At 50.2% G+C, this 24,277-nt stretch overlaps 1 protein-coding gene across 1 annotated transcript in view; it reads left to right on the forward strand.

Annotated features, from left to right (window-relative positions):
- Nucleotides 1-20,892, forward strand: part of Col23a1 (collagen type XXIII alpha 1 chain) — a 287,845-nt gene extending 266,953 nt beyond the window's left edge. The window contains 21 exon segments of the mRNA XM_035448111.1: nucleotides 304-420; nucleotides 1,271-1,306; nucleotides 2,986-3,012; nucleotides 4,578-4,652; nucleotides 5,996-6,058; nucleotides 6,468-6,512; nucleotides 8,871-8,948; nucleotides 10,734-10,787; nucleotides 11,384-11,428; nucleotides 12,713-12,802; nucleotides 13,447-13,509; nucleotides 13,829-13,885; nucleotides 14,121-14,147; nucleotides 14,975-15,037; nucleotides 15,121-15,174; nucleotides 15,422-15,448; nucleotides 17,440-17,493; nucleotides 17,654-17,740; nucleotides 20,019-20,057; nucleotides 20,668-20,773; nucleotides 20,879-20,892. Of these exon segments, the coding sequence (XP_035304002.1) occupies nucleotides 304-420; nucleotides 1,271-1,306; nucleotides 2,986-3,012; nucleotides 4,578-4,652; nucleotides 5,996-6,058; nucleotides 6,468-6,512; nucleotides 8,871-8,948; nucleotides 10,734-10,787; nucleotides 11,384-11,428; nucleotides 12,713-12,802; nucleotides 13,447-13,509; nucleotides 13,829-13,885; nucleotides 14,121-14,147; nucleotides 14,975-15,037; nucleotides 15,121-15,174; nucleotides 15,422-15,448; nucleotides 17,440-17,493; nucleotides 17,654-17,740; nucleotides 20,019-20,057; nucleotides 20,668-20,773; nucleotides 20,879-20,892 (1,221 nt within the window).
- The last annotated feature ends 3,385 nt before the right edge of the window (nucleotides 20,893-24,277 follow it).

A 24,277-nucleotide genomic window follows, 5' to 3' on the forward strand; every position in this document is an offset into this window, starting at 1 on the left:
TGCAATGACAGAGGACAAACCAGTATGTTCTTGCCAGAGACACTCTGTCTCACCCACCCAGCACATGTCATTTCCCCTCCTGACAACAGATCCAGGCTTCAGACATAGAGAAGGTGGCAGCAAGGTCCTGTTGGTCTGTTCCACCAAGGTCCCCTCCTGCAGCTACCAGAAGCAGCCAGAGCCCAATATCAAAGGGCTGGAGAAAAGGAAGGCATGGAGTTGCCCATCTAAAACAGCCCCTTTCTGGAAGCTAGAACCCCTCACCCTCGCCCTCAGGGTCAAGTCGAACCATATGTCTTTCAGGGAGCCCAAGGGCAAGATGGAGCTGCAGGACCACCTGGGCCCCCTGGACCACCTGGGGCCCGGGGCCCTCCTGGTGACACTGGGAAAGATGGCCCCAGAGGAGCTCAAGGCCCAGCGGTAAGAGAGGACATGGAACTGGGGCCTCCAAGAGCTGGTCCTATGTTGGCACACACTCTGAACCCTGACCCCAAAAGCAGACTGCAAACCAGCATTATTCCTAGTAGGCCCAACGCCAACCATTACCCAGTGCACACACTCAACTTTAGACCCAACTCTAACCCCAAGCCCACCAGACCCTTATGCCAACCAACCCTTCAATCGGACACAGAGCTGCTTCCTAGCCCTAATCAAGACCTTGACCTCAAATCCTGTCCCATGCTCCAGCTCAGACTATTATCCAGACTCTCCCCCTGAGCCTGACCCCATGCCCAAGTCTAACCCTAAAAGACCCATGGACCCCAACCTTGAGTTGCAAGCTCAGTCTAAATCCTCACCCCAGCTCTGACCAAGATACCCTCAGGGGAGCCCTTTATCTGAAATTCTCCACCAACCCCTATTCCTCTCCCTACCCCTCTCCCTCAATACTAACTACTGTGCCTCAGTTTCTCCCAAAGGCCATGTGAGGCCAGTCCACAGAAAATAGTTCTCTCATCCTAGCCCAGCTCCAATCCATCCTTCCCTCCAGTGCAGGACTTCTACTAGACTGCCACCAGGGGTCCCCATCAGGCAGGTCCTCTCAATTGGCTCATCCATCCATTGTCACATTAGGTGCATAACTCCCAAAGCCTCAACCTTCTCATCTGTGAAGTGAGAACAATAACAACCAAGTCTCAGAGTTGAAAGAAGGTGAATTTGGATGCTCTACTTAGAACCCTTGCTCTAAGGGCTCATGTCCTGGCATGAGATTCAGGCTCAGTTAATGTGACATCTTTGGGTCACTCACTGATATTTTCACATACCTCCTTAGGGTCCCAAAGGAGAGCCTGGACAAGATGGCGAGATGGTGAGTGTCCCGGCTGTTTACAAGGAAGCCTCTTTTCCACTGTAATAGCTACTTCCTTCATTGCTATGACAAAATACATGGCAATGAAGACAAAGAAAGAAAGATGGATTTTTGCTCATAGTCTGAGGGTACAGTCCATCATGGTGGGGGACAGCATGGTGGCAGGAGCATGAGGCAGCTGGTCCATCATGGTGGGGATGGCGTGGTGGCAGGAGATGATTGAGGCATGCAATCACAGTGTGTCTACAGTCAGGAAGCAGAGAGTTATGAATGGGTGCTCAGTCACCTCCATTTATCCAGTCCAGAACCCCAGTCCGTGGGGCAGCGTTGCCCACTTTTAGTGGATCGTCCCTCTTCAGCTGAACCTTTCTGGAAATGCCCTCAGAGGCATACCTGGAGGTGTGTTTCCATGGTGATTCTGAACCTATCAAGTTGACAAGATAAACCTTCACACCATCACATAACCACACCAGGATTATGGAGGTGTACATGCTTATGTGCCCATCCCTTTGCTCTGCTCACAGTGGGGATGTGGACGGGCAGTCCCTGCCTGGACAGAGTTCTCGAAGCTACCTTCCTGGGTGAGAGTCACCTGTCACCTTTTGAGCCCTGACACAGCCACTGCTTAAGGCACAAGGAGTCTGTCCTAGAACTTGGCGGAACATCTCTGCTTCTAGCCATGCCTGCCTCTTCCTCTGGGATGTGGTGTCACCCTTGATAAAAGGGAAATGACAAGACAGATCCAGGAGTACTTGGAGAACTCGGTGTTCTTAACCATTGAACCATCTCTCCAAGCCTCATATATAACTTTCAGAATGACTTTTCCCCCACATTTAGCACAGTATCCAAGTTTTTAGATGTGTCAGAATTTTGTTCCTTTTTTTCTTTTGTTTTCTTTTGGAGGTGTGGTTGCTTGGGTTTGGGTTTTTTTTTACATCATTTATTATCATTTTATTGTTTTATGTATATGAATCTTTAGCCTGCATATAAATTTGTGAACCACATGGGTGCCTAGTTCCCTTGGAACCCTGAAGAGGGCTTCAGATCCCTTTGCACTGTTTTGGGGGCTTGTGGGAGTATTGTCGATTGTTTGTTTGTTTGTTTTCTGTGCATTGTTGTTTTGTCTGTGTGAGGATGTCAGATTCCCCTGAAACTAGAGTTAAAGACAATTGTGAGCCACCATGTGGGTGCTGGAAATTGAACCTGGGACCTCTGGAAAAGCATGTGGTGCTCTTAACCACTGAGCCATCTCTCCAACTCCCTGGGTTTTCTTTTTATTTCCTTTAGTTTTGGGTCTTGTTTTTGTTTTCCTTTGTTTTATTTGGGTTTTTTATTTTTATGGTGGGGTGGGGTGGATGTGTGCCTGTATATGTATGTGGACACACAGACACCACACCACCAGCATGGAGGTCAGAGAACAACTTGGAGACATTGATTCTCTCCTCCCACTATGTGGGTTCCAGGGATTAAACTAAGATCATAAGTGTTGGGCAGCAAGTTCCTTTACTGGTTGAGCCATCTCACCAGCCCTTATTTGGATTGTTTGAGACAAGGTCCCATGTAACCCAGACTGGCCCCAAATTCACTATGTAGCCAAGGATGACCTTGAACTCGAACCCTGACCTTCCTACCTTCACACCCCCCACCCTGCATCTAACACCTCTCTTCTCTTGTTCCAGGGCCCCAAGGGACCTCCAGGACCCAAGGTGCGTATTCAGCTCCTTGGCCCCACTTCCCACCTTCTTCTCCCAACTTGCCCAGTGAAACATAGGCAGTGAGGTCAGGAGACCCAGTTCAAATGAGAGACAGGTTACTGCATGTCAGTTTACTCACCTGTTAAATGGGGGCATGGCAGACCTTTCCTGCCTTGACTTCACATCAGACTATGAGGGTTCAATCACAAGACACCTTGGCTATTTGGGTTTGTTGTTGTTTTGGGGGTTTGGGGGGGTTGTTTGGTTGTGGGTTTCTTTGGTTGGTTGGTTTTGGTGGTGGTGGTGGTGGTGGTGGTGGTGGTGGTGGTGGTGGTGGTGGTGGTGGTGTTTTGAGACATGATTTCTCTGTGTAGCCCTGGATCTCCTGGAACTCACTCTATAGACCAGGCTGGCCTTGAACTCAGAGATCTGGCTGGTGGGATTAAAGGCATGCACCACCACTGCCTGGTTCTGGTTTAAAAAAAAAAAAAAACACTTTATTTTCTATGTAATTTTAAATTGGAAGCAAAATTGAGGGAAAAATACAGAGCTTTCTTGTATGGGCAGCACACACTCGCCCTGCCCACCCCCAGCACAGCAGTCCCACCCCCACCGCCTCTGCCTCTCATGTGTAGACCTCCTGGAGCTTCCCTTATGGTCAACATCCCCTGTCAGAGTGGTGGGTGTGTCACAATTGAGGAAATCACATTGACACATTGTACCCTAAAGTCCACGGTTGACAGGAAGGTACCCAATGCGGTTGTGGGACAAATGTGTGCCCTCCAGGGACATAGCTAACAGTCATTTCACTGTCTTAAAAATCCCTTTTGCTGGCTGGGCATGGTGGCGCACGCCTTTAATCCCAGCACTCGGGAGGCAGAGGCAGCCAGATCTCTGTGAGCTCTAGACCAGCCTGGTCTACAGAGATAGTTCCAGGACAGCCGCCAATGCCACAGAGAAACCCTATCTCAAAAAAAAAAAAATCCCCTTTGCTAGGAGTTGGGGAGATGGTTCAGTGGCTGGGGAGATGGTTCAGTGGTTGGGGAGATGGTTCAGCATGAGGACCTGAGTAAGAATCCCTAGCACCCAAGGGAAAAGCCAGGCATGGCTGTGTGTGTCTGTAACCTCAGCATTGAGAGGCAGAAATAGGTGGACTCCAAAGCTTCACAACCATCAAAGCAAGCTTCAGGATACACTGCCCCATGCTCCAGAAGGCTGCCCTGAGTTCCTCTCCACGTGCTTTCCCCACCGTCTCCTTCTAGGCACAGTGCCTTCTGTTTATTGCCCTCGTGTCTAGGGATCAGGGACTGTCCATGCTCTTGTCCCTAAGGATGCTCACCAGCTGTTTGCTGAATCAGTTCACTTGCTCCCGTTCACTTGTCCATCCCGTGTCTGCAGAAACCTCCTGAAGCTGGTTCTAGGCTGCTTGTAGGGACTGAGATGGTTCTGACTCAGACCCTGCCTTAGAGGGCTAAGTGCGGGGAGTGCCTGCCTGGACCAGACAGGTGTGCAGCGAGACTAGAGCAGGTAGGGGCCAGCTGGACCACTCAAAATGTGGCCAACATGTCCACCTTCAGCCTCAGCTGTTATCTTCTCAGGGAGATGATGGGATGCCCAGCCAGCCAGGACTCCCTGGACCCCCAGGGCCCAAGGTAAGTATACACCCTCTTCCTCTACCCTCCACCCTCCAAAGTTACCGTCTACCTAGAGATGCCCCTAATCCTGGCCCTTTCACATCATGGGGCTGTGGGCCAATTCCCAGGACAGGCCAGAGGGAAAAAGCAGTGGGCTCCAGACACCCTGGCAGCAACTTGGCTTCTCATCCAGGCCATCAGTCTCCCCTTACCCTAAGTCCTCTTGGTTCCCACCTTAGTCCCTCCATCCCCTGCCTAGTGCCAAGCTGGGAATAGGATGTTATCTTCACACCTTGATCCCCAAACCATTTGTCACAGCCACCACGCCCTTGCCAGCCTTCCTCCAAAATGTCTCTTGGACCAAGCATGGTGGTACACACCCATAATCTCAGCACTCAGAGGCTGAGGCAGGAGGATCTGAGTTTGAGGCTAGTCTATGCTTCAAAGTGAGACTCTGACTCAAGAAGAAAAAAAAAAAAAAGCCCAAGACACTGAAGAGATTGCTGTCATTAAAATGTCTGCCTTGCAAGCGCAAGGACATAAATTTGATCTCCAGAACCAACATTTTTAAAAGGGGGGCTAGGTGTGATGGCACTTTCATCTAATCCCAGCACTCCAAAAGAAGCAAGTGGATCTCTGTGAGTTCTAGGACAGCCAGAGCTGTCTCAAAAGCTAAATTTAAAAAGTAAGTTTATTGGCCGGGTAGTGGTGGCACTCGCCTTTAATCCCAGCACTCGGGAGGCAGAGGCAGGTGGATCTCTGTGAGTTCAAGACCAGCCAGGTCTACAAGAGCTAGTCCCAGGTCAGCCTCCAAAGCCACAGAGAAACTGTGTCTCGAAAAAAAACCCAAAAATAAGTAAATAAATAAAAAAGTAAGTTTATTTATTTAAGAAAGCAAGCATGGTAGCTCCTCAGCACTGAGGAGGTGGACCAACAGCTCCCTGGGGCTTAGTGGCTGCCAGGTTTACCTATGTAGTGATTTCCAGGCCAGGGAAATACATCCTGTCTCAAAAACAAAAACAAAGAAACTATGGGTGGTGCTTAAGGAATGACACCCAGAGGTCCCGACGTCCACACTTTTATGTGCATCTGCACACACATGTGCATCTGCACACACACACACACACACACACACACACACACACACACAAACACACACTGTCTCTTGAGCTGCCCCAAGTTTGTGCCAAGACCCAGACTAGAAGGGTTTATCATGATCCTAAATCCCTTGGACTAGGGAGAGACTTGACCTCCGTCTCCCAGCCCAGAAGGACCACGTTCACTAGGAGGCCTAAGCACAAGGCCCCGTGGCTCCAGGCTAGCACCTCTGCTTGCTTTCACTGATAATTTCTCAATTTCAGGGTGAGCCAGGAGATGTGGGGCCCCAAGGAGAGAATGGAGTGGACGGTGCCCCAGGACTGAAGGTGATATCACAATGTTCTGCCCAGTACCTGAAGGCCCCATTGACACCGTCACCCAATCACCAGGGGATGATGTGATCTTACCCCTTAATTTGCACTTTTAAAAAGCGAGGTCCCAAAGGGCCTGGACCAAGGGTCCCTTTTGACTCACAAGCAGTGGTCTGAGGGAGGGCGGCCCATAGTTGAGAGCCAGCAACAAGACCTCACTTAGGCCCAGCTCTGAGGTCAGCTATCATGTAGTCTTGGGCTCCTGGGCCTTGGAATCTCCACTACTACTCTGTGCAGAAGGCTGTTCTTATACATAGGCTATGAGGTCCCAGTTCATCGGCCTGGATTCTTTAGGGAAGAGGGGACCAGAGGTGAGATAGGGTATAAGAATCTCACATGCCAGCATGTCTATGTGTCTCCACAGGGGGAGCCGGGCCACCCAGGTGCAGATGGATCCGCAGGGCCCCGGGTAAGCAGCATCCCTTCTGGTCACACTGGTGGGATCCAGGGTCCCAGTAGCTTCAGAAGCCCTTTGTCCCCAACAGTGGTCCCAAAGAATTGGTGAAGCAACAAGATCTAGGGACATCTTGTTTCTTAGTGGTTGTAAAATTTTTCATAACACATGCCTACAGTGAAAATTAAAATATGGATATATAAAGGGAAGAATCCCACTTGCTGTTAAGTAAGAGCTTTCTCCCTTCCCAGGTAACTACATACTCTTGTAGAATCTTGTTCCCTATTCAAACACTAGTCTTCAGTTTATCATTAGGCTTGACATTGCCTGCTTTGGGGTGGTCTTGCTTTCCCAAGCCTTCTGCAAGAAAAGCAAGTGCTCTTACCTGCTGAACCATCTCTCCAGCCCCTAGCCCCACATCATTTGTAACCAACTCATATGTGTCACCAGGACCTGAAAATGTAACCCAATGCTGCCAGCAGTCTAGCCTAAGGAGTCCCATTCAGAGCCTGAGGGACTCTACTCAGGTACACCCTGGTCCTTGACATACACCACAGACATTACTTTTTAATTATGTATATATACATGTACCTGTGTGGGGGTTTGTGCATGTGAGTGCAGTGCCTGCAGAGGCCAGAAGAGGGCATCAGATCCCTTGGAGCTGGAGTTACAGGTGGTTGTGAGCTGCCTTATAGGCGTGCAGGGAACCAAACTCAGGTCTTCTGCAAGAGCATTATGCACTCTTACCCACTGAGCCATCTCTCCAGTCCCAAGAGGAAAGCAGAGGGTTTTTTTAGTGTGTTTGTTTATGAAGCAGAAAGTTATGTACTTGAAGAGAATTGAGTGCAGCCATTTAGAGAGGAATGTACCTAAGTGGTTCAGCTATATATGTGACCTGGGATTTTAAAGCTACTTAATCTAGGACTAAGCTTAGACATTGGGAAAACCATGTGCTGGGATATTTTGTTTCCTTGCCCACAAAATTCTGTCCTTGAGGAGACCTTTTCTTTTTGTACACTGAAAGCTTGCAGCTGGAAGAGGGAGTGAGGAGAGAGAAAGCATAGATCAAACGACTGCTTTATACAAATGCCACAAGAAGGTTGGCCTTGAGGCACAGTTCATTAGAACCTTTCAGCCATCCAGTCTGGGAAGCTTCTCAGGAAGAGTACAGCTCTTTTTGTAGATGATCTTGTCTGTCAGAATGAAAACTCCCAGGTGTCAGCCAGGGAGAGATCAGAATGGAAGCCAAGAAGAGTGAGGGGCCCTCTCCCTTCCCATATCCCTTGCATTCCCTAGATAGCTATCTTGCCTTTCGTGGACATGTCTTTATGCTGACTGTAGCATCCCATCCTTGGCTATGTTTTCCCAGGCCATCACATACCCTCTGTCCGGAAATGGCTCAGCTAAAAGCACTCAGCAAGCGAATGTGACAACCAAGTGGGTGGGCGAGGTGACCAACACATAATTCCGTAGAAAGTGTAGAAAGGGGATCCCCAGATCAAACTGGCCTGCAAGACTAGCCATATCAGTGAACTCTGGATTTAATTGAGCTCAGTAATTCAATAAGGTAGAACCAGCCTCCTTTGGTCAATACAGTGTCTTAGAAGGGATTTGGGGCAGTTGGGGTTGTTTTATTTGGACACATTTAAAAGTCTCATGAACTCCCTACCAAAATGAAGCTTTCTAGGTTGCAGATACAGTTCAGACCCTAGAGTGCTTCCCTGGTATTCACAAAGCCCTGGCTCAAAGCTTAGGTTTAATCACTGTCACTGCATAAACCAGGCTTGGTAGTGCACACCTGTCACCTAAAGTCTCAGCACAGGAAGGTAGAGACTGAAAAATCAGAAGTTCAAGGCCATTCTAAGTTATATACAAAGTTTGAGGCCAACCTGGCCTAGAGATCTTAACACACACACACACACACACACAAACTGAGCATAGTGGTGAATGTGTTTTATCCCAGCACTTGAGAGCCAAAAGCAGGTAGATCTGACTTAGAGGCCAGCAGGGTCTACATAGCAAGTTCCAAGATAGATAGGGCTACACAGTGAGACCCTGTCCCTAAAACATTAATGGCATTGGGCTTTCTGTTTTCCTTAGAGCTGGACCTCATTGGATTTGAATACCCACATGAAGGCAAATCATAGGCAACCCCTCAGGCCAAGTGGCAGCCTGTTCTTTCTTCAGTTGGCCCTAGGCTCCCCACCACTTCCTTCATGTGACCTTTAATGAACAGATGGCATGCTATGATGACCGTGGTGCACAAGCATGCCTGTGGCCTGGGTGGATGGCAAACTCTTGGGTTCATCTCTAGATGTGATGGAGACAGCTGCTATATTACCCATGATGCAGCTCTTTCCTCTCCTGCTTCAGGGTCCCCCAGGCCTCAAGGGAGAACAAGGTGACACAGTGGTAATCGACTATGATGGCAGGATCTTAGATGCCCTGAAGGTAAGAGTATTCCTGGTGGGCCCTGGATGTACCCTTTATGTCCATTTCTGAGGGAGCAATGGCTCACTGTGTCTTACCTATGGGACAAAGCACAGTTTAGCACAGAGACCTGGGTTTCATCGGGTACCTAATGTGGAAATTAGTCCTGTGTGGAGATCCACACGGTGCTGAGAGACTTTCTGTGAATGTGAATCAGAGAACCCTGAGCTTCCCACAAGCCAAGGCAAAAAAAGGAAAGCACTCTCCCCAAACACAACTGTTCCTCTGGGCACTTCCAGGTACCACTGTCAGGAGAGCTAGAGTTTCTCATAATCTGTAAGGGACAAAAAGAACAAGCCTGACCCAGAAGCCTCAGGACCCACATGGTCTCTGGGCACCAGTCCAAAAAGAGATGGGTGCCAGCTGCTCTTGGGTTCAGGGAGGGATAGAATGGGGTGAGGTAGTCATCAGAGACTAAAGTGGGCATTAGTGCTCAACTCAGCCTCAGCATTAATTCCAGTTACCTCCCACAGGCCTCTGGGAAGTACAAGTTGATGGTAACTATGACCCACACTGGCCTACATGATGTGGTGTGGTGTGGTGTGGTGTGGTGTGGTGTGGTGTGGTGTGGTGTGGTGTGATATGGGCCTAAGGTGCATGGTATATCCCAGGCTTATGAGAAACATCCTTATGAGTACTGAGAGCTAGGAGGTAGATGTGGGTACCAGAGTAGGAAGAGGACTCAGAGTCACGAGCAAGGGGAGCTGTAGTTGGTTATTAAGTGTAAGGATATCAAACTACCAGTGTACTGGGGTGACCAGGTGGAGTTGTGTAACTGTGTGAGCATTGATATGGGAAGAGTTTGAAGCAGGGAGCTCACTGGGGACATGGGTGCTGAGCCTGGACCTAAAGAAGGTAGGAAGGTTGGAGAATAAGCCCAGAGCCGTCAGAGTAGGGACATCAACAAGAAGGGGGACATTTGGGCTGGAGAGATGGCTCAGAGATTAAGAGCACTGGCTCCTCTTCCAGAGGTCCTGAGTTCAATTCCCAGCAACCACGTGGTGGCTCACAACTATCCGTTATGAGATCAGGTGCCCTCTTCTGGTGTGCAGTTATACGTAGAAGCAGAATGTTGTATACATAATAAATAAGTAAATAAATAAAATCTTTTTTCCCTAAATAAAATCTTTTTTAGAAAGAAGGGGGACAGTTGGGAAGAGGAGAATTTGAAACAGGGTCAGAGGTGCTGGGCAAGGTGTGGCCCCTGGGTGAGAGCATGAGTTGGCCATCTCAGTGTTGGTACAAGAGCCTAGAATGAGGTCAGCACTTGAGACAGTGTGGATACATCCTTTACTGTGTCACTGGGGAACTTCTGGGGCAGCAGACAACAGATCCAGACAGTCAGTGAGGTCCCAGGACCAGCAGAGCAGGCAGGACCAGACTGTTGTTCAGGTTGCATGCTTGGCCTGTCTTGAATGCTAGAAAGACACTTAAGCTTCTTTTGAGGGACAAGGGAAACCACTGCCAAATCTTAAGCAGGAAAATGTTATAAAGAAAGTCATGTTTGAGGAGCATTTCTCTGAAGACAGAGGGACCTCCAGCCATGGACACCACTATCTCCTCCAATGGCCAGTACCCTCTTACTGGCCCCTCTGTAGACTTGAAGGCCAAAGCAAGCTGCATGCTATAAGAACCAATTTGACTGGGCGGGAAGCACGCTGCTGGGGATCTGACCTGAGGTGGTGAGGCTTGGTGGGCAATGGAGGGTCTTGCATAACCATAACTGGCTTGATCTTTTACATACAGGGTCCTCCTGGGCCACAGGGAGCTCCCGGGCCACCAGGGATCCCTGGAGCCAAGGTTGGTGTAGCTGCATTCATGGGACCCCCCAAGTATTAATCTCTAGGTCCCACTTCTCCTCTCATCCCTGATATATATACCCCTAATTTCCTCCTGGCATACTAGCCTCGCTTATGGGGCTTGGAGAAAGGGGTCCTGCCCCTTCATAAGTAATTCAAATTCCTTCTTTAGACCCTAGTTCTTGAAGGGAGGGCCTGAAAATGAAGAATGGACTTCTTGTGACTTATAGTGGCCCACAGATGTATACAACGTTTCTGTGGCTTGTACTTGTTCATCATTCCTTGTCTCAGGACAAAGAATCCAGGGGTGGGCAGGATCTAGTTCTGATACCAGCAGCCCTGGACTCCATGACCTAGAGCAAGTCACTGAACCCTGCAATCTTAGGCACCCAGCCAGCAGGGACAGCCACCAGCTCTAGCTGCCCTTCAGGCTGAATACACAAAGAGAGACAATGGGCACCTTCTAGGAAGTCCATCTGCAGGAACCCAACCCAGGGACTGTAAACTGATCGGGGAGACGGCAGTTCACACCTTGGGTCACTAACCCACTGACCATTGAGGAAGGCACAATTCCTTTTCCCATTTGTTACTTTCTAGGGTGAACTTGGATTGCCTGGTGCCCCAGGAATCGATGGAGAGAAGGTCTCTGAGCCTTTCATTTCTATGTCAATGCTGTACTGGGTGGTGTGTGTGTGTGTCTGTGTCTGTGTCTATGTGTGTTTGTGTTTGTGTGTGTGTGTGTGTGTGTGTGTGTGTGTGTGTGTGTATGTGTCTATGTCTGTGTGTTACTATGTAGACATCAGTGAGCATCTCCCCAGGTGTCACTCAATGTGTGTGGATGAATCTTTATTGCTGGGTCCCTAGTAGGAGGAACAGCTTGGACATGTCATAATTGGTTGAGTGAAGAAGCACTGTCACACAAAGCTCATGACACATGAGCAAAGAGTTGGCTTTATGAGGACTGAAACTCAGCAATAGAGCACTTGCCTAGCATCCCTGAAGCCATAAGTTCAAGCCCCAGCACCACTACATACATACATACATACATACATACATACATACATTATTGAAAATAAGGGGCTGATATCCAGGCATGGTGGCACACCGCTTGAATCCCAGTAGAAGTAGAAGCAGGCAGATCTCTGTAAGTTCAAGGCCAGCCTGGTCTACATAGTAAGTTCCAGGACAGCCAAGGCTGCACAAAGAAACTCTGTCTCAGAAAAAAAAAAAATGGGGAGGGGCACTGGAAAGAGTTCAGTGATCAATAGCTCTCACTGCTCTTACACAGGACCTGGGTTTGGTTCCCAACACCCACTTTGAGGCTCACAACCATCTGTAACTCCAGTCCCAGAGGATCCAACTCTCTTCTGGCCTCTATGGGCACTGCACTCAAGTGGTACACAGACATACATGTAAAACATCCATTCATACACATAAAATAGGAACAAACAAAACTTTTAATTGAAAATAAAGCAAAAGACTCATGAGTGTCCCAGAGGGAACACGCCAATTCCACATGCTCCCCATCCACCCTTATCTCATAAACTGCTCCAAGCATACAGGAAAGCAGAGTTGGAGTGTCCCCATAGCACCCCTACTTTATTCAGTCAATGTTCCTAGCAACCTAGACTAGAGATGGAAACTCACACGCAAAAAGTGGAGGGCAGGCTTAGATGTGCTCACACACACACACACACCTGTAAGAACTCAAGGTCATCCTTGACTACATAGCCAAAAAAAAAAAAAAAAAAAAAAAAAAGAGGACGAAGATGGGGAGAGATAGAAATGAACAGATGAACAAATGAATGAATTAACGAGGAAGGTAGGGTATATGGTCAAAGTTATTAAGCTGAAAGACCCACAAGGGTCAGGGGAGAGGAGAATGCCCACCTATCTCCATTGATTCCTTTTTCTGGTGGCTTTCAGGGCCCCAAAGGATCAAAAGGGGACCCAGGAGAGCCTGGGCCAGCTGGACCCAAAGGGGAGACAGGCGAGATGGGCCTGTCAGGTCTTCCGGTAGGTGACTAGACTGGACCCCACCCTGGGGACTTGCTGAGATGGGGGAGTGGGCGTCCTCACATGAATGCCCTGCAGCCTACACAACCTCAGCTATAGAAGGAGTTCACATCCCCACAGGAGCCCTGCAGGGGAGGTAGTGAGGCCTAGCCTGGCAGAAACCACTTAGCTGGGTGGCTCAGTGGCCCAACTCACCTCTCAGTCCTGGAGCCTGGCATAGCAACTGAATCTCCCAAGGTCTCACTGCCAACGTAGAATAACAAGCTTCCAGTCCTAGTTACAGTATGAACTGGACAGGGCCAAGAATAGTAGCTGGCAGTAAACATCCCCAACTATCATTAGCATTTCTATGGCTCCTGGGGCCACATTGGAAAAGCTACTTACCTCACAGTCCCTATGCACCCCTGAAGATGACTCAGCCAGAGGTGCCACTGGGATTTGAACCCTTGACCTCTGCACCATGAGACAGTTTGTCTGCCATTGACATACTCTGCTCCTTACTCAGGGCATGTGATTTGGGGGAAACTGCTTTAAACAGAGGAGGCCAACTTGTCACTGCCCTGGTCGGGGAGGTTGGCGCTGAGCACAGTGTGGGGGGAGGTGACCTTAAGATGAACAAGAGCTCACAGGCCACTCTGCCCTAGGGTGCTGACGGTCCCAAGGGAGAAAAAGGAGAGTCAGCATCTGATCGCCTCCAGGAGAGCCTGGTAAGGGGAAGCTGAGACTGCCCCCACACACATCCAGCCCAAACCTTGCGGGAATCCTGAGCCTTGGTTACAGAGAAGGACAGTGGGAAAGTTAGGAGTGATGGAACCTCAAATTATATCCTCCACCTCACTTCCAGCTGAGACCCAAAACACTGGGGTCCTTCACCAAGTTACACCTCTCTGGGGGCAGGAAGGAGCCTTGCCCAGGGGTCTAGGGTATGGCACCAGGAGTGCTTGTAAGAATGAGGGGAATTCCAGAGGGTGAGCAGATGACGGGTAATAGGCACAGGGTAACTAACCCATTTTTAACCCTTCCTAGGCCCAGATCATTGTGGAGCCAGGGCCACCCGGTCCTCCTGGCCCCCCTGGCCCCATGGTAAGGACATTTTAACCTAAAGCAGCTGGGATACCAAGTGGTTAGTGAACCTGAGTCAGAGGTGGGGAAGTGGCTCAGGGGAGGAAAGGCTTCTCTGGGGAGGAGGGGGGCTGTGCACATCAGGTCAAGAGGTCAGAGCTCTTGGCAGAGCCAAGGAGCTAGTGACTAGCCCGATTCAAGAGGGTCTTGGCCTTAAGTTTTCACTCAGCCCTACTGATCTGCTTTCTTCTTCCAGGGCCTCCAGGGGATCCAGGGTCCCAAGGTGAGTGCAGACAACCTATTCATTCAGAAATTTTTATTAATGAACAACGTGAGGTTCCTGCTCAGCTGCCATGTTACCAGTGCCCTGAACAATGTCCCCAGAGCAGCCCCGTCCCATGTTTGGGCTCTGTCCTTTCCTTATGCCTCTGCCTAGTCCCCCTTCCTGCCCATCTCCACCCATTGTCCCTGCCACCTTCCTCTGCTCTCCACTCCTTGTCTCCCCCCAGCGCTTGCCCACGCACATCTGCATCTTGACTGTCCACCACCTGGACTTGAAGTCTTGGGTTTGGTATGCATTTCATAATGTCACATTCTGGTCTCTTAAATCAAAACCTCAACTGTGTTGCCATGTGCCGGCCCCAAGGGAGGCAAACAGAATAAAAGACTAGCTGGCCTCACCTCTTGTCATACAGGATCTAATCTCTCCCTCCCCATCGCAGAGGCCCTGTGGAGGACCCTGGGTCACAGAACCCTGACCTGGTGTAGTAGCCAAGTACTGTTTATGATCCTAGTTTGGCCCAAGCTTCAACACACCATTGTTTGAAGAGACATTTATTGACGGTCTTGGTCCAAGGCTGGGCTTCAAGAAACTGGTGGCTGTCAGACAAACTGCTTCTGTAGCATAATGATGACATCAGGGGGCCCCGTGTGTGGAAGAAGGGAAAATGTACACACATGCAACTCACTCTATCATGGAGCAAACTGGGGCCAGGCCTGCCAGAGCCTGGAGTCTCTCTCTTCTATCTGCCATTCACACCTCTATCTCCACACAGACCCATCCTGTCTTCCCCTCCCCCTCCCCTGACTGGTTTTCCTCTTCACTTCCAGGGCCTGGATGGAGCCAAGGGAGAGAAGGGTGCATTGGGTGAGAGAGGTCCTCACGGCCTGCCTGTGAGTGTCATGAGCTTTGTTTGTCCTAGAGGTGTAGCATCCTATGCCCCCTATGCCTGCTGACACTCTCATTTTCTACCCAGGGACCAGTTGGCCCACCAGGCCTTATTGGGTTACCAGGAACCAAAGGAGAGAAGGTAACTGCCTTACCTTGAGGCCCCTGACCACTGTGATCACATATCCTTAATGTCACTCAACTTTGGGGGCTCATCCCCTGTACCCTGCTGAGTCCCTGGACCCCATGGGACCAATTACTATGGCACTCTGTGATACCATCGTGCCCTGCCCCTTGTCTGTTACAAGCCACTGGGCTAAACTCCCCAGCACCTGAGTACCTAACATCCCATCTCCACCCCCTCACATGCCCTCTGTATCTCTCCTCAGGGCAGACCTGGAGAGCCAGGACTCGATGTAAGTTTCTTATGATTCACTGTGAGTGACTGGGCCCTCCTGTGTATGTCTTCTGCTCTCATGTTGCCCATGCATACGGCAACCTGGTTAGCTCAAGTGTGTCCCATCCCCGAGGGCTGCTGCTGCCTGGCTTCCCTTGTCCTCAGTGCAAAGTCCAGTGACATGCCCTGGAGTACTCTGGGGATTGGTGATAGGTTGACAACAAAGGGACAGTGGAAAACTGACACAACTTGATGGATGAGAAGAGAATGGATGGATGAGCAAATGGTTTGATGGATGGTAGACAATGGATAGACACAGACAGACAGATGGACAATGGATGATGGCTAAAGGGAATGGATGGCTGAAGGGGTTGGTGGCTGAAGGAGGAGAATGATGGAGAAATGGCAGGGAATGGATTAATTAATGGATGGGTAAAGGTAGATTAATGGACGGGAATGATAGCCATTAGGGATGATTGGATGGATGGATGGATGGATGGATGGATGGAAGGAACACTGTAAAAGGGAGGTGAGGAGAGAAGTAAGGAGGTTGTTGCAATGTGTTGATGACCAGTAATGAGACCTTGGTTAGGGCAGCATTGTGAGGAGACAAGAGGAAATGCCAGGCCTCCTTTGGTAACACAACATAAACAAAAAATAGTTCAAATAGTGCTTAAAATGACTCACAATTGAAAAGTCTAGGGATTTAACACATGTATTCAGGGCACAGCCATGTCAACATTGCCCAGCCCCCTCCCTCTCTGGTCTTTGCCTTCCCAGTGTGGGAATCACCAGAGATCTGGTTCAGCCAGTCCCTCCCTCCAAACAAGTATCTCCCTGGACCCAATCAGTAGGAAGATTTGCCTCCCTCTGCTGGTGAGCAGCAAATCAACCCTGAGCTCCTATTAGATTATAGGAGTGCAGTGTGCTCTCTGGCCAGGCTTGATCCCTGTCACCTGGTTGGTCAGTGAGAAGGCAAGGAGTCCAGAGAGGTCATGAGGCAGGAGAGGGAAATGGGTACAGAGATGCCAGTCTTCTGGGGATGCCCTGGACTGTAAGGAGAGATTGTTGTTGCCATGGTAAGCAAACATGGGCCAGGAGGAGAGAGACCAGCCAGGCTCCTGACTGGGAGGGTCATTTTCCATTGATGAGACAGAGCTGGAAAGTGGCAGCTGGAAAGTAACCATGCTGAACCCATTCAGGCTCTGGACCCAGGGAGGCTAAGAGGGGAAGCTAAAGAGGTTCTTAGCAGCTATGGGGTGGTCTCAGCCGCCTCCTAAGAGGGCAGGAGCTAAGTGTGGCATCTAAGAGCCTTCTCTGTAGTCTAGCAAGTCCCAACCCTCTTCACCCAGCTGGACGGTAATTTCCTCAGCAGCTTGCTGTGGTACCCTCCCCTTATCTGAACAGCCTATTGCCCTACCACATCTGTCTCATAGGTCTGTGCCTGAGCAAGATGCTCATCTACACTCCATAGCCTGCCCCAGAAGACATAATGGAGGAAACACACCAAATCCATTTCTGTCCCAGCATCTAGTCTGCAGCCTGGGCTCTATTGGGTTGCTTAGTCATGAGGTTGGGTAGATGGACATTAGACTAAGAGATGAGTGTAGAAGACACTGAGCCAAGGGCAGAGAGCACAGGTGACCTTCTCTCGGACTGTTGAAGATGGCCACATGACTTTTGTGGGTTTCCTCTGTCCCAGCTAACCCTGGGCCAGTGCCATCTATGTCTGGCTATGACAGGAGGAAAAACCCCTCTCTAGCAGCTCTAGATATACCTCCTTGAGGATTTCCAGCCAGGAACAGAGCTGGGCCCTAAATGTACTCTTCCCTGTGCACATCTGGGACCCAGCACGCACACAGGCTAGCCAGCCAGAGCCTGGTAGTTTGTGCCACAGTTATGTGTCGACAAAGGATGATGATAGATGGATGAGAGAAGAGCAGAGGTGTCACGTCACAGAGAAGTGGGCTTGGTCCTCACTTCAGGTTTAACTTTTCATCCGTCTGTCAGGGTTTCCCTGGACCCAGGGGAGAAAAGGGCGACCGGAGTGAACGTGGAGAGAAGGTGAGGGCGAAGGAGATGGGAAATGGGGCAAGCAGGTGGGGAGGCGGAGGCTGTGCTAACCACTGCAGAGCCTGGTGGCTGCTGGACCCTGGGACTCCTCACAGGTGGAGGGGTCCCAAGCCTGGCAACACAGCTATCCTACCATTTCCTTCTGATGCAGGGGGATCGAGGAGTTCCTGGCCGGAAAGGAGTGAAGGGCCAGAAGGGTGAGCCCGGCCCACCGGGCCTTGACCAGCCATGCCCTGTGGTAGGTGTCTCAGCAGCATGAAGTTCCAACCAGCCATAGAAGCCATTTCCAACATTACAGCTGCTTGTGCTGTGGACCTGATACTTCCACTAGTGTGGCTGAAAGATGCAGCCATCTGTGGTGTTGGAGGCCTGGCCAGGAAATGTTTAACCCCTGGTTATTTCTATTTATTCAACCCTGAGTGGAGACCCATTGCAGGTTAACCTTGGGTAGGGGTAGAGAAGAACCCAGATAGGAACAGAGCTGGCTTTTTCCAGAGTCATCAGTAATTTGGTGGTGCCCTGGGAGGGGGCTAGGGGCTGGGAAGGGAAGTCCAGCAGACACACAGCTTTGGTGTGTGTGTCACAAAGTCAGTGAGTGACCAGCCCCCATGGCTGCCCTGGGGTCTGACTTTTTATGGACTTGAGACCGGGCTGGTCTGAGCTGGAACTTCTTCAGGAACTGGGAGAACCCTGGGCCTCTCATTCTCCTTCCGCACCTTTCCTCCTGGTATCTTTTTTTTTTTTCCCTGCAGCTAATCCAGCCTCTTCTCAGGCCCTCTGTAAACATGCGGTCCTTCCTTCCTTCCTCCTCGCTTATCTTTCTCATTTCCTGCTGGCAATAGCTCTTGATAACCCACTAGATCTGCTAGTGAAACTCCCACAGTTCAGTTCCTGTTTTTTAGAAAGCTGGAGGGTTTACATATCATGGTCTATAAGCAGTGCTCAAAAAGGAAAATCCCTCCTCAGGGCTTTGGGGAATAGGCAAACTGACCCAGGGTCAGGACCTCTGCTCCATCCTCTGGCCGCCAGTGAGTTCCTCCAAATCTCTGTACCTTGCTCTCCTCCTTCTGGTGGGTCTGAGATATTAGTGAGAGAAAGTAAAAAGCCTGGAATCCCAGCACTCAGGAGCTTGAGGCAGGAGGATGAGAAGTTTGAGGTCTCTGCTGCATAGTGAGATTCTGTCTCAAAAACAGACAGCCAGAGCCTGAGGACATGGCTCAAGTAGTGACTTGCTTGCCTTGCAAGTGTGAAAACCTGAGTTCAGATTCCCAGAACCCACGTGGAAAGATAGGCATGGTGATGTGTGCTGGCAAGGTGGAAACAGGCAAATCTCTGGAGCCCACGGGCCAGTTTACCTAGCTTACTTGGCAGAGTTCCAGGCCAATGGACACCTTGTCTCAAACAGAAGAAGGTGCCTGAGGACCTGACCTCCACATTCATGTGTACACAAATGCATGCATACACACAGAGACATACACACAAACACAAAGAGACAGCTTAGAGGCTGAGAACCCAGCCCTGCTTCCCCAGAGCCTGGCCCCAGACTTCCTCCATGTGAGTAAGCCTTTGTCTTTAACACAGGAACATCCTCGATGTGGAGGCAAACGAGGGGCACCAGGCTCCCGGGGCCTTGTGAAGGGCATTGGGCCATGCCCTGTGGTATGCAGTCTGGCTGCTGTGTGCTGTGTGTGCAATGCTGGGCCTTTTGGGATGCTTTGGGTGGCTGACTCCACCCCATCTCTTCCTCACTTCCGCCTTCTAGTGCATTCTACCCCTCTTCTCCTCTCCTCACCCCCTGGTCCCCAAACTGTACCCCAGCATGTACTTGGAAGGGGGTCCCATGTGTTTTCCCTGTATCTGTGCTTTGGAACAGAGTGGAGTGTTTCTGCCTCAGGGTCCCCCAGGGACTTGACATTTTGTTCACCTCTGGCTCTCCAGCCCTCCAGGCTACCTGAGGAAACCCATGCATGCTCATGTCTGATGAGTGGGTGGACATTGTTGAAGTTTCCAGACAACCCCATCTCTGATGCCCAGGGTTCATCCTGATAACACTGTCTGCCTCCCAGATCCAATCAAAGTGGCCAGGAAAGGCTGGAGAGATGCCACCTCCTGCACTGCTCTCTCTTGGAGACATTCCTACCCAAAGCCTGAAAGCTTTCAGAGCCCCCAAGATGTCACTTCTAGCAGGCAGGAAGCCACGCCACCCTTTTCATAGGATCACACCCTCCTCTGGCTGGCAAATGTCTAGCACAGGGCCCATTATATCAGAGTGTCCTATTTCTGTCCACTACTCAAGTGTCCCCACAAAGCATCATGAGAGGACAGGACAAGTGCAATGAGGGCACATTATGTCATCAGATGGACAAAGGAGACACCCAACCCTGCCTTAGTGGAGTCCAGTGACTTCAAGTAGCTGCTCCCTAGCTGCATCTCCCTAGAGTTCCAATAAGGGTGGAGGAGGTATTGACAGGTCATCAGCCTCCTGCCCCTATCACTTAAACCTCCTTTTCTTCCAGGGTCCTGATGGCCTGCCCGTGCCTGGCTGCTGGCATAAGGTACCTTTCAGGAAAGGGTCTCAAGGGTGGGCCTGGAGGAGTTGGGATGGGAGAGTTAGAGGGAGAGGGAGGACCCATCGGGACCAGGCACCATCGCACAGAGGTTTGAGTCTCAGTACTACTGTCTCACAGTGCCTGAACAGTCAGGTTTTCCAACGATGTCTTTGACTTTGTGGTCACATGGCCAAGGCTTGGAGCTTGATCCTGGCTGATGTGTGTCATCTGCCTTACTGGTCATCTGGGTCTTGGTTGACATCTGGCCCTGCCAATTGAAAGCCATTGGGGAGCATCCTGGGACTTATCCCAACTGCCCCACTGAAAGGGACCTGGAAAGAAAGGTGGGGCTACACTTGTTCCTAAAGAAATCATCAGGGAAGAGGTTGCTGGTGAGGGCCACAAGGACCTCTCTAGGCCCCTCCGTCACCTTCTGTCTCCCCCTCCTTTTCCAGTGATCCTCAGACATGGCTCCCAACCTGTACAGATCCATTTGGATGTTTTTAACTTGTGTAAAAACAAAACAGTAATATATTGATCTCCTTTATGGGATGCACCAACGGTGGCCTTGTAACATTCAAGAGTGTGCCAACCAGCCCCAGGACAACCTGCACAGGAAGCCGGCAGGAAAGCGGACAGGCTGCTGTGGGGAAATGTGTTTGAGGACCCCTGGCAGGGCCTGGCTTTCCTAGAGATGACGAAGGTGAAAATGCCTAGCTCAGGTGAGGCTGGACAGACTCCAGGTTGGGCCTGCAATCACCTGATTAGCAGAGACACACAACTGTTCCCTGACACCCCACTGCCCCAACTTCTCACTGTCCAACAAGACCCCCTTGGATGACTGCTGTAACTTCTTGCCTCTGGACCCTGCCACAGGCAGCTGCACTGGGACCCTGTGTTCAATGGGGCAGGTGAAGATTCCTCAAGTCCAGCACTTGGGGAGAAGGCAATGGAAGGAACTCCAAGAGGGTTTTGCTCTACCCAAGCTCAGTAGTCTTCCAGAAGCCACCCTGTCACAGGAGCTTGTATCCTCAGGCCTCAGGAATGGCAGGGCTCTGTGAATACCTCAGTGTGGAGCCAGCTGCAGGCAGCTCAGTAACCCCTGGCTGTAGGGTAAAGAGACCAGATACACTAGTTGCTACTTCCAGTCTCCTCACCTCACCCAGAGAAGGAACAGAGAGGGGACTTTATCAACCCTGAGGAGACAGGCCTCTTGGTCAGAACTTGGGTCTCACTGGCCTTGTCTCCCACCTAAAACTCTGGTCAGCCTGGCAGAAACTGGCCACCTAGAAGGTGGTACAGATACCAAGAACCCAAAGGCTGGTCCCTGCAAGCCTGAGCAAAACACCTGTGACAGAAAACCCTGCCCTCTGAGTAGGGGCTTCAACACTTCTAACAAAGGTTCCTAGCTACCCGCTCCATCCACGGCCTCACATCCCTCTCTGTGTAAAGGTGCTGTGCGTAATAAACCACACATGTGTGTCTGGGTATGCCTGTCCTTGTAGACTTCTGTGGTCACTTCTGGCTGAGTTCATCCTGATGTTTCCTGCTGAACAGGAAACGGGTCTTTCTCCAGAGGCAGAGCCATCCCAGAAACCAGAGGGCTTCAGGATTAGGAGATAGGAGGGTACAGGCTCAAGACCTGGACCCACACATGTCAGCAGGATCCTGGGACCAGTTACATCATGTCACTAAATCCCTGTCTGCCCTTCTGCTATGCTTACTAAGCAAGGACACTCCAAACTTTTGCCTCAAAATATCCATTCTCTCAGTTTCAAGGATTCAGAGGACCAGCTGGGTAGGTCTCTCTTGGACTCTTCCTCATCTGGTGATGTGTGCCTGTCATCTAGGATCCCAATGGCCATGACACCCACCTACCTATGACCTGTTTGAATGGCCTTGACTTCCTCACAGCATGGCAACAGGATTCTTAGAAAGCAATGTCACCTCGTATGATGAAGCCTTCAAAGTTATATACTGTCACTTCCTGCCAGAGTCAGAGGTTCATCCCAGCTGAAGGGGAAGAAGACAGACCCACCTCTCAATGAGCAAACTGTCAATCATATTTAAATGAAAAAATATGGGAGAGGAGATCTTGTAGCCCTTCAAAAATAAAATAAAGTCAGCTCTCATGTAGCCCAGGCTAGCCTTGAACTCACTATGGAGCTAAGGATAACCTTAAATTTCTGACCCTCCTGTCTCTACTTCCAAGTGCTGGAATTACAGTTGTGCACCACCATGTGCTTTTTTTTTTTTTTTTTTTTCAGTGCTGGGAATCGAACCTAAGGCTTTATGCATGCTAGGCAAGCACTTGGCCAACTAAGCTACATTCTTAGCCTTTGTTATAGCATATTAAATAATGCCTCATCTGTAGCATGAGACAGTAATGTTCAAAATTCAGATGTGGTTCAATATGATTCATCCTTGTGGAACACAGAGAGCCTAGGACAGGTCAGATGCCTCCAAAGTACCTGTGGCTGACTGTATCCACTCCAAGACTGAGTAGTAACCACAGCCTTGCCTAGGGGCCCATGTCCTCCCTGTGCATGTCCTTAGAGATGCCCAGCAAATGTGCCCATTTCCACAGAGGACAGAACCACATTCTTTCTCTGCATTTAGAAAAAAGCAGGAGGCTGGGTTAATGCCTCTGGTCTCCTTCCTTCAAGAACAGAAATAAGAAAAAAAGACAAATGTAGGGGCTGGGGAGATGGCTCAGAGGTTAAGAGTACTGACTGCTCTTCCAGAGGTCCTGAGTTCAATTCCCAGCAACCACATGGTGGCTCACAACCAACTGTAATGAGATCTGGTGCCCTCTGCTGGCCTGCAGGCATACATGCAGACAGAATACTGGGTTTTTGGTTTTTTTGGTTTTTCGAGACAGGGTTTCTCTGTGTAGCTTTGGAGCCTATCCTGGCACTCGCTCTGGAGACCGGGCTGGCCTCCAACTCACAGAGATCCACCTGCCTCTGCCTCCCGAGTGCTGGGACTAAAGGCGTGCACCATCAACGCCCGGCAGACAGAATACTGTATACACAATAAATAAATAAATCTTAAAAAAAATAAAGAAGAAGACAAATGTAGTGGCTCACTGCTGTTAATGTCTGCTTTGGAGATGCAGCACAGCCTCCCCACCCCACCATAACCTGCAGCTAGCAATGCACTCCTCTTTCCACCTAAGAACTCGATCCCCTCACCAGTCCTTAGAGGGGCTGCAGTGGCAGGTGTCACTATATCCATTTTACAGATAGGAAACCTGAGGCTCAGAGTGGGTAACCATCTGTTCAGGAATGCCCAGCCAGGCTGGGGTGACAGGCTCACGATTGGACCCATGCTCTTGGAAGTCACCTAATTTGTCTTCAGAATTGTGTGGCAGTGTGTGGAATCTGCTAGGCAGTCCCTTGACAATGGGTGGGCAGCAAGTAGAGCTTGGGAGAGGTCAGAAGCCCGTGTTCTTCTCCCTGTCATTTCTCAGCCTGGCAGCAATGGACCATTCTTGGCCCATTGCTGCCTCTCCTCCCCTGTGACCTCATACCTTGTAACCCTTGCAAATGGACATGCAAAGCCACTAAGTCCTATGCCAGCCTGGAGTGAAACTGAGAGAATAGCTTGTTCAAGGTCCCAGATGAGACACTAGAGAATGCCCTGCCTCACCAATGAGCCTCAATGACTGAGAAGCCTTGGGTCTCTCTGGCAAAAGGGGCAGTTCTCTGTAAGTCATACAATGGTGGAAGAGAGGAGTCTGTATTGAGTCCTTGAATGTTCCATGTTCCTTGACAGCTAACATAACCACTAGGATGGCTGTCCCCCTGGACAGTTGGACCTGAGGCTTGAGAGAAGCTGACTTACTTGGTTTCTGTCCTTGGAGGAGACTTTGAATTATCACAGGACTGGGGGACACTCCTGGCATGCAGTGGACAGAGTCCAGTTTAGCATACATCTGAAATAGTCCTGGACACTCCTGTTCAGTGGTGAATCTGCTCACTGGGAAAGCCAGCTGAGAAAACCCTGCCTTAGAGTCAAGGGCTGGGGTGGGATATATTTGTTTCCTTGTTGAGAAAGGGTCTCAATATATAGCCTTGGCTGGTCTCTAATTTGCAATTCTGCCTCAGCCTCCCAAGTGCTAGGATTACAGGCTTGCACCACCATGCTCCCCTCTATATCCAAGCCTTGTTCAGGCCCTCTCTCCTCTCAGTCTGTGCTCTCCTGACCTCCAGTGACCCCTTGAA

The sequence above is a fragment of the Cricetulus griseus genome, chromosome 7 (genome assembly GCF_003668045.3).
Source record: "Cricetulus griseus strain 17A/GY chromosome 7, alternate assembly CriGri-PICRH-1.0, whole genome shotgun sequence".
NCBI lineage: Eukaryota > Metazoa > Chordata > Mammalia > Rodentia > Cricetidae > Cricetulus > Cricetulus griseus.